This window comes from Glycine soja, chromosome 15, assembly GCF_004193775.1.
Source record: "Glycine soja cultivar W05 chromosome 15, ASM419377v2, whole genome shotgun sequence".
Classification (NCBI taxonomy): domain Eukaryota; kingdom Viridiplantae; phylum Streptophyta; class Magnoliopsida; order Fabales; family Fabaceae; genus Glycine; species Glycine soja.
The window spans coordinates 11,942,719-11,956,185 of NC_041016.1; the positions used below are offsets into that span (position 1 = coordinate 11,942,719).

At 28.4% G+C, this 13,467-nt stretch overlaps 1 protein-coding gene across 1 annotated transcript; it reads right to left on the bottom strand.

Annotated features, from left to right (window-relative positions):
* Nucleotides 1-4,710: 4,710 nt before the first annotated feature.
* LOC114385829 (zinc finger protein 5-like) lies at nt 4,711-5,268 on the bottom strand. Its single transcript, XM_028345893.1, has one exon. The coding sequence runs from the start codon at nt 5,266-5,268 to the stop codon at nt 4,711-4,713; it is 558 nt and encodes a 185-aa protein (XP_028201694.1).
* Between the last annotated feature and the right edge of the window lie 8,199 nt (nt 5,269-13,467).

Here is a 13,467-nt window from a genome sequence, read left to right on the forward strand (position 1 = left end):
TCTGGCATAAACTACAATTAAGAACCCTTTAGAGGGTTCCTGCATTTAACCTTCCATGGACAAAATAACAAGAGCTCCTTAACACTTGAACCTTCCAATTACTAGAATCCCACCTAACTGACCATAGGCTTCCTCCAAATGCCACCCATTCAGTCCAAATCCTTTTAATAGTCCTAACAACATTAGGACCACTAGAGTGGGTTTCCAGCAAAAACAACAAAGACACATCATATTCCTTAAGAATATCTTTAATCAAAGGCACAAACCCTTTATTCGAAGTACCTTGAAAATTCCATGTTATGGCATTCATGACAACTAACTGGGGCTTTGAGCTTCAATTGGCACAGGAATCTCCTCATGATCACTAATAGGTACTTCTGTATCCATCGGGGGGCCAAACATAAACCCTTCCCATGTCTTCTATAAACTTTGAATTAATCTCAATTCCTTTTTTCTATCCTTCTGAGAAAGACGAGATTTTTCTTCATCTGATGCTTTCACTCTTGCCTCCTCTAACACCTTCCCCTTCCCTTGGGCCCTATTTATCCTCCTCCAACTTCATATTTCTCTTTACTCCTCTCACCCTTCTCTTATTTGCTTTTGGGCTTAGGTCCAGATCCCTCCTGGTTTTATTTTGCGGCCACTCCCCCTCAACTTTACCTGTTTTTGCCTTTTTGGGCTTGATAGTCTCCATACGAGGCTTATCCACTAAATGCTCATGTGCAGTAGAGAGCATATTAAATCTCGAACCTTGGGTCTTCTTATAAACATTTTCTCGTTCTAATGTCGTCGTTTTTGTGATTCCATCTATGCCAGATCCTTTATTTCCTCTCTTTTGAATATTCTTTTTAACCAATAACCATGGGCCATACATGCCAAGATCCTCATTATTCCCATCATGTTTAGTTTCCGTAGCTATTTTCACTTTCAAGACTTCCATTTTTTAGGCTGATCATTCGAAATCTACCCTGGGACATTCTCCGATAGTGCAGCCATTGTAGGACTGGTGTTGTTTTGCACATCCACCTCATTTACTCCTCTTCGCTCCTGAGTTTGCCTTGTAATTTTCTCAACGCACTTTGTATTATGTGGCCATATCTACCACAATTGAAGCATATCACATGTAGCCCCTCACATTGCAGGTTCAACAAATATCCCCTTGCAATAACCTTTGGTTTTAAAGGTTTATCCAAATCTAGCTCCACACAGATTTTGGTGAATTCGCCTCTAGCTTGTATTGTAGTAACCTTATCGATTTTCAACATAACACCCAAAGTGGATCTTAGCCTTCAAAGGAATTGGTTATTGAATAACTCAATGGGTAATTTAGGAACTCTAATCCATACTGCCAAACGGCATCCCACTTTCGTGTTAGCTAAGAAGAACGACCACCATCTCTGCACCATAATACGGTGGTTTGCCACCATCCATGGCCCCTCTATTAGAGCATGATATTAATCTTCGTGTGATGTGAACAAAACTTGATAATAATCTTTGGGTACGTCAATAATCTTAATCTGTTTTCGCCCATACCTAATTGAGTTTCGCCTCATATATACAAAACCCCACTCTCTTCCTCATGATTGTGATCATTAAAGAGCCCTTCCATGGTTTGCACCAATCATTGAATTCCTCATCTGATATGGGTACCTCCTAAAATCTTTCCATATCCTCCTTAGAAATAGGAAAAGGTGGAATCTCATTATCAGGTTTACCAAAACATCTTCCATCAAATGACGAAAAAGGAATCACACTTCCATTAGAAAGAAGTTTATTTTAATACGGTTCATGCACCATCCTTTCGTCTTTACCATCATCGACCTCCATATCCAACATTTCTTCCCCATGAGACATCCTTTTGACCTTTCTAGTACTTTGAAGAAAAAGATCATCCTCTTTTTTAGAAGACTCACTAAACCTAGCAGAGCCCTCCACTTCCATGTTTAGATTTATTTGTATTTTGCCTATAGAAAGAAAAGAACAAGACTATTTGAAGAGCTTGATGCTCTTTTTTTTTTCACAATAGAGCTTGATGTTCTTAAAGAGTTGAAGTTGTTATTCTTTGTCTCGATGACATGGATTTAGTGGCTATTGAATCTTTGAAAAAAAAAACGATGAGATTAACATTATTAAAATGTGTTATTTATTGTTAAGCTTAAGTTTTAAAATATTTTTTACAAATAAGTTTTATATTGTTAATTATTGAACAATTTACATATAACAGTATTTTAATTGTATAGATATTTTGTTGTGTCTTGTTGAACCATTTAATCTTTTTTAAGTTATATATTAATTTTTTGTATTTTTTTATATCTTGCATCATATTCATATAATTTTCTTTTTGTTATATATAGACTTAAAAATTATATTAATGTATGTTTTGTTTGGTTGGGTGAAGAGTGAAAATAGGAGTGATGAAAATAATGTTGGTTGTTTGATACTAAAGTGGAAATAGGTTGGGTTAGGCGGGTCTTGCATAAGCTTGACTTGACTTATTTTATATTTTTATAGCACAAATTCGAGTTTGTCACTCGTCACAAACTTAATTTTTAGGCTTGAACCTAACCTTTATATAAGTATGTTTGTTTCGTTAGTCCATTCAAAAGTCTATTTTATATTATTAAGAGGTGTAAAAAATACATTTTCTTTAAAAACAAGTCAAGGATTTTCATTAAAAATAATAAAATAATTTTAACAACAAATGTGACCAAAACTCTTACAAACATGACATGTGATAGACTATTAAGGCCTTTTAAACATCACCAAAAGAAAAGAGCTCCTATTCCTACTATCAACCTTGACTTATAAGAATTAACATAGACTGGGTTAGTTTAAAGTTTTAAAAAAAAAACTTTAAAATAAGCGTTTTTTATATAAGTATTTTTTTAAGAAGCAAATAGGATTTTCTTCTTAAGATATGCAAAAAATTATCTTTTTTTTATTAAGCAAAGACAGTTTAAAAAACACACTATAAAATTACTTATTTTATTCTAATAAACACTTATTTCAACTAGTTCAAACAAACTGACCTATATTTTAAACATTAAAATGATTCAAATTGTTAAACCATTAAAATAATTTTTGTAATTTCATAAAATAATTATAATATTATATTTCATATTAATAATAATATGTATTAAAAAAATAGTGTTGCTACATAGGCCAATCCGTCAAGTTTAATAAACTTTCTTTAACGTCTGTTTGGAGTATTTAATTAAGGATTTTTTGAAAAGCTTTAATCGACCTTTTTATCAAATAAATTGAGCCAAATTAGACCTTCAATGATCAAGTTAGGCCATAGGCCTCTCATGGATGACCTGATATACTTTTACCCGTATTTGATACCATGGAAACAAAGGAGAAATAGAATATGATCCAACATATTTTTCTCGTCTTTTTCGTTGACCAAACCTTTTTTATTTCTACTTTACTTTTCGTTTATTTTCATTTATCTTTCTTATTTTTATCCACTCCATTTCTTTTCGTCCCATCAAATGCATCCTAAAATACATCCGTATATTTTCAAAAAATTCCATATCTCACACATATAATCGGTAATAGTACGGCCGTACGTATGTACCCGTATATCTGCAATTCTGCATCATCGTTGGCCATCCAAAATCCCTTTGAACTTCTCCTCCCTCGTTGGCTTCAACTACTTAAGGACCTCCTCAAGATCCTTTGCAAGCTTCTAGAAGGTCCAGATTTGGGCTAAACCTATAAACAAGAGAGTATGGTAGCATAGAAAATAGGCTCTAATTAATCAAATTGGGAAGGCCCTAACCCCACCGATATAATTGAAGGGTGAAAAAAAGAACAAGGAAAAGTAAGTCTTTGATACTCTGATAAGATAAGGGGTGGTGAATGAGATGGAGATTGATACGGTAAGGAAAGGAAAGACATTGGAGGTGCTGACTATTCATGTGATTCATGAAATAAAAAGTAACTTTTAAATTAACAAATAATAATAAGATTATAAAAGTAACTTTAACTTTACATTCAAATATGCACGTACGATTTTCAATTTCAATCTTGAAATAAATTTTAAGTAATTATAGAAAGAAATAAAAAACATGAATCAAAGGTTATCTAAGTTTTGAAAGAACGTGTTCATATTTGGGTTCAAAAGACATTAATCATGTCTTACATATCATACGTAGCATCATATATCATATACGTACAGTATATTGGAAAAAAGATGCAAATTACATGAATCCCAGTCGCCAAATAAAGCCTTGCAACAACTAGTTGATTTCTTGCCAATTTTGTCTTAGATATCGTACCATCACCAAATATATGCATACACGAATCTCTTTCCTTATCAAATACAAAAAATTTGCAAACTCAAAATGAAACAAATACTAGTTAGGAAGGCCACACCCAAATATGATCGTTATTTATTTACAAAAAGATAGTTGAATATTAATACACATACCCCAATTAACACATGAGCAATATTTCATATATAAGCTTGAGAGTTGAGATGTCCCTTCCCTTATAATTAAGAACAACAACAACAACAAAATATGAACAATTATTAGATAGATGTGTACCTAGTGAGGCGTGCAAATAAGTACGATGTATATATTGTGTTGGGAGCAATTCCAAATCCATCCCTATCTTGTTGTTACTAGCTAGTGAAAAGGATAGCACGAGGGATACAAACTAAAGTATAGTACCGAGTAGAAAGGGCATGGTTTTGGTCTAAGTTCAAGTTCTCCTCCACTTGGCAATTTTCTTATTGTCCCTGAAATTGGAAGGTGTGTGAGCCAAACTCAAGTTAAGATCAACATCACCATCAACAATATTAGTCTCTATTCCCATGCTTGCACCCATTGGTCTAACAAACCCAACCTCATGGTGAGGCCCCCCACGTGGACGAATCAACGGTCCTGATAATCCTCCGTGCGGAACCACGATTGGGGAAGGTGCTTTGGACCATGGATGATGATGATGATGGTAGTATCCAAAGGGTGAAAGCGCGACCATTTTGCGTTCTCTCTTGTGCGCATTTTGGTGGCCACCAAGAGCTTGAGAATTCGAGAATTTGCGGTAGCAAAAGTCGCATGTGAATCTCTTGTAAGTACTACTATAAGGAATATTGGTGCTACTTGCTGGCATGTGAATGTCTTCATTATTATTAATATTACCAGCTTGGGTTAATAGGAAACCGAATAGTTTTAACGTTGCTTTTGGTGAGGGGGAGGAAGAAGAAGAAGCTTTACCCTCGGTGGTCTCATCAATAATAGGGTTTGCTAATGCACTCATATGCTACTTTGCTTTGTTTGCTCTGGTTGAGCTCAGTGCTTGACTCACCTTAATTGTGTGTCCATATATAGCAATAACATCTGTATTTTTTTTTTATAATAAAATGATATTGTTAGAAAATTAATGAGGGGATAAAATATCCGAGAAATATTTACCAATTAATCACTAATAAATTTAACATTATATTTTAACAAAAAAACTTCAATATACCAACTTTATGAGTTTTCTTCATAAGTTGTTGAACTTACTAAATTTAATCTAATGTCAGATCTCATCTTTATATTTAAACTCCAACAAAGATAAATATTATACATTTTAATTATCCCATGCTTTTTTTATGATATTTTCCTAAGTAAAGTGTAACTAGTGGTACTAGGAGATATTATGCTGCATAACCAAGTGAATGAAGAAAAATATCTACTCTTTAATTTTTCTCTTGTAATGATATCATTCATATGTATAATTTCTTAAATACATTTGCTTGTGTTTTTAGAAATAAAGAATACAATAGTAAGTTATTATTTAAGTGTATTTTAAGAAAATAATCATTATTTATTTTTATTAACTTACTCTTTCTAAAAAAATATTACGCAGGACTAAAGAAAAAGGCAATAAAAATTTAGGTGTTGGATTTCGAATACGAAAGAATCACGAGAAATATACATATATTCAAACTGCATTTCCCATCAAACTGTAGTAAAACAAGATAGACAAATGGACCCCTAAGTCCCTAAGAGGTTTAAGATTTGTGTGATATGACACCAGAATGATTATTTTATGTGAAAATAATAATTAAATTAAAATAAAATATTAAGATTAAAATATTTTACATTAAAGATATATTTAATCATAAAATATTTATAAAATTTATTAAATCATATATATAAAGAGATGATATATTATATAAAAATGATCATTTTATATAAGAATAAAAATGATTAATTTTAATCGTTACATTCAAATAAAATATTAACATTAAAATATTTTAAATTTAAATTAAAACTTTATTTAATTATAAAATTTTCATAAAATTTATTAAATAGAAAAGCAAATATCTTAAAAATTTAATTTATATTAAGATTGTCACCATGACGTTGATGACAACGATGGTCATGATAAAAACTTTATTTTTTTCTCTCTCTATATATAATATGATTAAAAATAATAGAAGGTTGAAATTAAAATATAATATAATGATTAAATATGTGTTTGGATTAAAATTGATGATGTTAAGTTTGAAACTTAAGTTTGCTAAGACAATAAGTATACACAACTTGATTTACGTTGGAATATTTGATTCAAAATTACTTTTAGTGAAATGAAACTTGTTTAATAATAATAATAATAATCAAAAGTAATTTTAGATGTGTAATTACTAAAAAGGGTATGAAATTTATAATGTAATATTAAATATGAAGTAACAACATATTGTTAAAAAAATAATAATTCAATAAAAATATTTATATAATATTGAATATTTATTTTCATTATTAATAATAAGATTCCAAAAATATTAATAATTGAACTTTATATATGATAGAATGACTTATTATGATGCCTGTTCGTAGTGATCGAGCTCAAAAAAGTAGGAAGCTTAGCAATGCCTTTGGCATTGATTTGTTATATATTTATTTAGATATAATTGCACTTTTTGTCCATAATTTTTTGATAAAGTTTACCCAACAAACTATTTTAGCACATTTTGCTCCTATTTTTAAAAATCTTGTGAATTGTGTCTTCTGGCATCTCCCAATCAAATTCTAAACTTAATACTTTCTGTGAGTTTTTAATCATCACTATTTAAAATAAGTGTTTCTATCATTTATAATGGTGACTAAAAACAATTATTACAATTATTAACTTTTATTGTCTCCCTTCACCCTTCCCATCATTCTTCTTCTTCCTCACTCCAATCAAACTACCTCCATCTCTAGATCCAAGTGGAGTCGATCAATGTCTCTCCCTCTCTAGGTTAGCCTCTTTCTCCTTCTTTGCTTTCTATTTATTTCTCAAGCTCTTCTTATCCACTGTTTGTTTCCTTCAATTGACAATGCTGATAAGTTTTTGGAAGTTTCCAAGAATCAGAACGTGATTCCTCTCTATAATTGCATATTTTCTCATCACTCACTCTGGTGCTTGCTTATTGGTGTTGGTTAAGAAGGAAGACAAAGATACATTAAGATTTCCAAAAATGACCATATTCTTGAAAAAGTTTTATACATTTTTCATTCCCTCTTATGTTTGAATTGCTTATCATTTGAATTTCAAGTGTATTAAGGTAAGACAAAAAAAGGACCATATTCTCTGCAAGGCTATTTTTTGTTCGTACAAGTAACGAAGACAACATATTTGTAGCACACAAAATGACAATATCTTTGTCCCATTTCTCTCTCCACCCCAAATTTTCACGTAACAACACAATGAGAGAACGGATATTTTTTTTAGAAGGCTTTAATCCCCACAACGATTACTTTTCTAAAGCTTATAAAGGAAATATCAAGCTCAGCACATAACAACTTTTGCAATCTAAGATATTCAAGTGTTGTCAATTTTGCTCTGATATATTCTTTATTGATCTTAAGGGAAAGATTGAGGATGTGTTAGAAATACCAGGATGAAATACTTATTTTGTAACTAGTGTTTGATTAGTAGATACTTCAAGTATTTCAAGAAAAATTGAACTTAGTTCAATTGTACTTTGAGTAAACCAATACAAATAAAGTCTTTAATTATACTCTTTCTTTAAAGCTTTAACTTGTTTTGTTTTTTTTAACATACCTTGCATAAGTTCTTAGGAAAAATTGTTTCGAGAAAACTATTTTTAGCCTCTTTGGAATTTCCCTGATAAAAATCTTGTTTTACAAAACTTGGCTACAAATTGTGTTGGAAAAATTTTAAGCATGTCTATTTTTCAAGTATTTTGTCATATATGCTTTAGAAAATATTTTCATCTTAAAAAAAAAGTTTAACTTTTTACTAACATGTTATTCAACCTTTCTTCTAATGTGTTTTATTCATTTCATTAATGTCTTATCCTATTATGATGTATAAAAAGTATCCTCCAAATTATATTTATTTAGGCTTTAGGGGTTAAATAAATAAGTATATCTTTGCTTTTCATTTTAATGAAGAACTCTCAAGTTATATTATTTAATTTAGGATCAAATATTTTTTTTTTGTCTCAAATGCTATCTAAACCACTTTTTACTTGGAAGGACCAAAATAATGCATTTTAAATTTAAAGGAAAAAATAAATATTTTAAATTAGAGAGACAAAAAAAATAATTTTTTTTAGAGGAATTATGGGCCAATTTATTTAAAATTAAAAAAATTAATTTTAAAATAAAAATTTAAAAAATGTTTCTAGTGAGTAAATATGATTTGTTTCTTAAAATAAGTAGATGACTACTTTTTAAAGCAAAAATAGCTAGACATTAAAAAAATAAACAAAAACTTCTTATTTTATTAAAATAATTGTTTTTAATAAATAAATGTAAACAAACTTTCCATGTATATAACTAAACTTTGGAAATACAAATTAATGTAGTGCTTAAGAAACAAATATGCTATATAGAAGTGGATTGAAACAATGTGAGAGAAGGGGAGAAAGAAATAATGAATTGACCGGTTTGACTACTTTTTCTACATGATTTTATATTAAAAACTATGTGTATATTAATTTGAATAAAGTTGTTGGAGTCTAATTTGCACTTTTACAAAAAGGTTACATATATATATATATATATATATATATATATATATATATATACCCTGGTTCACACCAAAAGATTATATTATATAAAAAAAATATTGTCTACTAAGTGTAAATCATTTTAGATCTAAAATTAATAACTTTTTTAACTATATAGGAATAAATGATTGGACGATATTTTAATATTTTTTTACAATATAAATATAATTAAATTCAATTTTTACATTATAATATAATACCTCATACATTGCATATATTAATAGTTTTCATAAGAATTTAAAGAGTTGGCGTTTTATAAAATTATGAGATTTAATTATTGTTTTAATACTTCAATTTGAGGTTATGTTTTTTTAGTCTTTAAAATTTAAATTTGAATTTGAATTTTTTCATGATAAATTAATAATTTGTAATGATTTTTAATTGTTAGAATTTGATTTTTAATTTTTAATTATTTGTATTTTAAAATTGAAATAGAATGATAATTTATCACGTGAGAGGTAAAAAATTATAATTTTCAAAAATAAAGACTAAAAAAGTAAATTTAAAATTTAGAAAATAAAAAGAATAGAATCAACTTGAAGTATTAAAATAGTATTTTTACAAAATTAATCTTAGTATTAATATTACACTGAAAAACTAAAAAAAAAATACTTAATACTAATATTTGTGAAAAAATAATTTAATATTGCATTAAACAGTTAAATTTAACACTTATTTTAAGTTTTTTTTTTTCAAAATGCGACCTTTATTTTAAAATGAAGAGAATAATTAAGTCAATTTATTAACTTTTTAGGAAAATACTAATCTTTTACGGATTCCTATATGTACGAAAACCCTTATGATTAGAGGGGAAAGAAATATTCTAATTTAATATTCAGCTTATCATATTTCGGCACATACCTGTACTTTGTTCATGCCAACAGTGTTCATTTCATACTATGTAGGGTTGCTGATTTTCCTAAAATAAAATGTTCCCTTACTTTATGGATATCATCTCTCAAAAGGTAACAATGTTTTCCATCCGGAGAATATCTGAATATTGCGATGTTTTCAGTTCCGACAATGAAAAAAGCCAATTGGAGCAATGAACACGTCCATAAAAGCACGAAGAAGCAAAAGTAGATGTTCATGTGGGGGACGGTCTTCCAGGAAATACCTACATATATATGATATGATGATATAAAGACACTACACAAGTGACCAATAGTTTAAGCTTTGTATGTGTTTAGTTTAGAGGTTAAATATAAAGAAGATAAAAATAGAACAAATTTTTTAAATTAAAGATTAAGGTAAAAGTTGTGGATTTCACAAAAAAAAATACAATATCTTTTAATATTATTTTTTCCCTTAACACACTAAAATATGGATTTAATATTTGACTATATGAATAAAACATCATTTCTGGTGGATAGAGGAGTTATTACTATTTTCTTTTTTACTTTTGTGAGAGATTAGTTTCATATTTTTTCTGCTATAAAAATATCTTTTAGTCCAATTTTAGATCAAAAAAGATTAAATGATCGTGACTTAATTGATGGCAACATACACTACATTTGTAAAAGAAAATTTGAGTTTGATTTTTAAATAAAATATTTTTAAGTTTGAAAAAAGAAAAATATTTAAAGATTAAAAATAATTATTCCGTTCGTTTTAAAAGAAGTGTCGTGTAAAAGAAACAATATTTCTTAAAACAGTTTCATGCCTATATATCGAAAGATCCAATTACAAAATGCTGTTCAATAATTATTTTAAAATAATTATTTTAAAAGTTAAAAAACTTATTATATATATGATAAATTATAAGTAAATGAATGTGTAAAACTTAATGCATAACTTTTTTTTTCTTCTCAAAATAATCGTTATTTTAGTTTTTTAATTTAATAGTAATTACATTTTCCCACTAATACCCCTAATAAATAATAACTATCACTTTAACTTTTAATATAATATTAATAATAAAGTTATTATGTAATTTATTAGTTTTTCTTGGTATAAAAAAATATTAGATGACACTCATTATTAGATAAACAGTAAAATTTTATGATTATATGGATTGACAGATGTCATTTTTATAATGGATCGTTTTTTTTTTTTTTACAAACATGTGGTTGATAGTTTCTTATCAAAAGGAAAATGCGGAATTGAATTTCATTTATTTATTTCAAAATGTAAAATATGTTGAATGTTTTTCCAAATTCAATGGTTAATTTTAAAAGGAGTCAAATAATTCAAGTGATCCACTCTTTAGCAAGAACCTCTAGGTCATATGCTAATAACCAAGATTTTGAGCAAATTTCAAATTGTATCACTTTCTTATCATAAATGAAATGACATAAGATGGTTTAATTTATAAAAAGAAAAACATTTTTCTTTCTTTTTTGGTTACGTCATTTATTATATCACACAAAAACTTTCTCTTTCTATTTTTTTCCTTGTTGCTCTCTCTTTTTTCTATTCATTCCAAAATTGTTTAATAATGTTTATTGTTATTTTTTTAAAAGTAAGCGAAAGAGAGTGACTAGGGGACAAAATATTGCCGACACCTAAATAAGAAAATGGGACTACCTAGGCACGGATTTTCGGAATATCTAATAAAATGACCTATGTTTTGGTAAAAAAAATGTCAAAATGATGTGTAACAATTATGGAAAGTTGACTGGAGTGATTTGGGGCAGATATGATTTAAACTTTAAAGCATGCATGTTACACAGTAATGCCGATGAAATAAAGAGGAGGAAACAATGTTTTGAATTAAGAGAGGGCCAATAATACATTTATTAAATTATCATTTTTATCATATATTTTATTCTATTATTGATTAAAATTCATTAAAAATTATAAAATAAGACATAAAATTTATAATTAAAATAATTATGAATTTTAATAATTTTTTTACTAATAATAGAATATGTATTTAAAATTATGTCAAAAAGTGTGTTGTTGGCTTATTACTAATTAAGGATAACAATTCTATTCTTTATGAGTACTAGCCAAAAGTATCTACAACAAATAGAATAGTTACCCACTTGATGAGAACGGATCCAAAGATGAAAAATTACCTACAAATTTTAATAAAGATAGATGTAATTATGAGTATTATAGTATTCATACCTCTCTCTGTATGTAAAACATAGCATACACTTGAAGCGATTTACACCTTTTCTATTTTTTCATTTTATGTTTTGCCATATCCAGTCTTCCCATTTTTATTTGGTTTATTAGATTTTGTGACTTTATTATCCCAAGTTGTTTTATATATTTCACTTTATAAATTGCCTTTTTCGTAGTGTGGCACTGTGCTTAGTGCGCACTCTATCCCCCCTTCCTTGTGTGCTAATTATTTGTTTGATGATTAATTCAGCCCCTACAATTGCAAGCTTGTGACTAAATATACTGTATCTTGTTTTTTTTTTTTTACACAACCACACATTACAAGGGTCAAATGTCTTGGTGAATGACTACATTAAATATGCAACCCATTAATGCTCATTTTTGTATATAGAGCCATAAAATAATTTAACTATCATTTAAGTATTAGAACATCTATAACACATTTAGTTATATAAGTTGCTTGAAAATAAGGCAAGTTACTAAACAAAAACTATTGTTAGAGCATTTGAGATAGTTTTTCATATATAACTATATAAGAGCACTGTTGTTTAACTATTTTCTTATTAATACAAAAGGTATTTCCCAGGACAAGAATTATAAAAAAAAAAAAATTTAAGTTAAACAAACATTCATATCAACATCCAATTTTAACAACAAATTCAAACACATGAATCTAGGTAGTAGCCAACAACATTTTCCTCTTCACCTGCCATCTTGCATTTGATCGAACGATGCTATTCCTCCTTCAGTGTTGCAAAGTAATGGTCCAATGGAAGTTGGACATTTGAATAATGATAGTTTCAAATCATTTTGAGGTTGAAGACTTCTTTAAGTTGAAGTACGGATCTAGAAATCATCCATTCAGAGCGCAAGATGGAAGTTTCGAGACGAGCCACGATTAGTTGCTATAATAAGATGACTAAACACAACTAAGAATGAATTATAGAGAAGATAGTAGGGGACGACCATCCTCCAACGAAAGTAAGGTATAAGATTCCATGTTCCATGGCTCATTTCGTAAATTACAAGAATAAATTCGATACATCACCAAGTATATTTTATATAAGATTTTGAACAAGAGCAATGCTATAGCTATTTGGTAGAACCTTTATAATTTATAAAATAAAATGAGACGAACTCAAGCGGATAATATTTTGTTGGTTCTTTAATAAATTAAAAAAAAAAAACATTAATAGAATACAATAAGAAGTACGTTGTTTGTGTATAGGTTTCGTGCAAAAACTTCGTACCATCCAGCATTTTCGTTTGAATAAATTAGAAACAAAAGAAATAAGGGTAGAGAGATGAGAAAGAAATAAATTGTTTCTCTATTTGAAATAAATTAAAGTAAGGAAAAAGAGAGGTTTTTTATGAAT

Excerpts from the sequence above, each read along its gene's own strand:
- LOC114385829 (XM_028345893.1), bottom strand. The coding sequence starts at position 5,268 with ATGAGTGCATTAGCAAACCCTATTATTGATGAGACCACCGAGGGTAAA.